Source organism: Sinocyclocheilus grahami, unplaced genomic scaffold (genome assembly GCF_001515645.1).
Source record: "Sinocyclocheilus grahami isolate Dianchi unplaced genomic scaffold, SAMN03320097.WGS_v1.1 scaffold682.1, whole genome shotgun sequence".
Lineage (NCBI taxonomy): Eukaryota > Metazoa > Chordata > Actinopteri > Cypriniformes > Cyprinidae > Sinocyclocheilus > Sinocyclocheilus grahami.
In genome coordinates, this window is record NW_015505861.1 from 204,410 (window position 1) to 205,130 (window position 721).

The following is a 721-nucleotide window of genomic DNA, read 5'->3' on the forward strand; positions in this document are numbered from 1 at the left end:
GCCAGGGAAGCGGTCAGGGAAGCGGCCAGGCTCAGGGCCAGGGAAGCGGCCATGGCCAGGGTAGCGGCCAGGGAAGCGGCCATGGCCAGGGTAGCGGCCAGGGAAGCGGCCATAGCCAGGGTAGCAGCCAGGGAAGCGGCCATGGAAGCGGCCATGGCCAGTGTAGCAGCCAGGGAAGCGTTCAGGGAAGCGGTCAGTGTCAGGGTAGCGGCCAGGGAAGCGACCATGGCCAGGGAAGCGGTTATGGCCAGGGAAGCGACCATGGCCAGGGTAGCGGTCAGGGAAGCGGCCATGGCCAGGGTAACGGTCAGGGAAGCGGCCATGGTCAGGGAAGCAGCCAGGGAAGCGGTCAGGGAAGCGGCCAGGCTCAGGGCCAGGGAAGCGGCCATGGCCAGGGTAGCGGCCAGGGAAGAGGCCATGGCCAGGGTAGCGGCCAGGGAAGCGGCCATGGCCAGGGAAGCGGTCAGGGAAGCGGCCATAGCCAGGGTAGCAGCCAGGGAAGCGGCCATGGAAGCGGCCATGGCCAGTGTAGCAGCCAGGGAAGCGTTCAGGGAAGCAGCCATGGCCAGGGAAGTGGCCATGGCCAGGGGAGCGGCCAGGGTAGCGGCCAGGGAAGCGGCCAGGGCCAGGGAAGCGGCCATGGCCAGTGTAGCAGCCAGGGAAGCGTTCAGGGAAGCAGCCATGGCCAGGGAAGTGGCCATGGCCAGGGTAGCGGCCAGGG

The 721-nt window shown here is 68.8% G+C and overlaps 1 protein-coding gene across 1 annotated transcript in view; it reads left to right on the forward strand.

The window, feature by feature from the left end:
- The window catches only part of LOC107559361 (glycine-rich cell wall structural protein 2-like), a 5,922-nt gene extending 5,424 nt beyond the window's left edge, over positions 1-498 (forward strand). Inside the window, 2 exon segments of the mRNA XM_016243146.1 lie at positions 6-120; positions 372-498. Of these exon segments, the coding sequence (XP_016098632.1) occupies positions 6-64 (59 nt within the window). The 3' untranslated portion in view covers positions 65-120; positions 372-498.
- Positions 499-721: the final 223 nt, after the last annotated feature.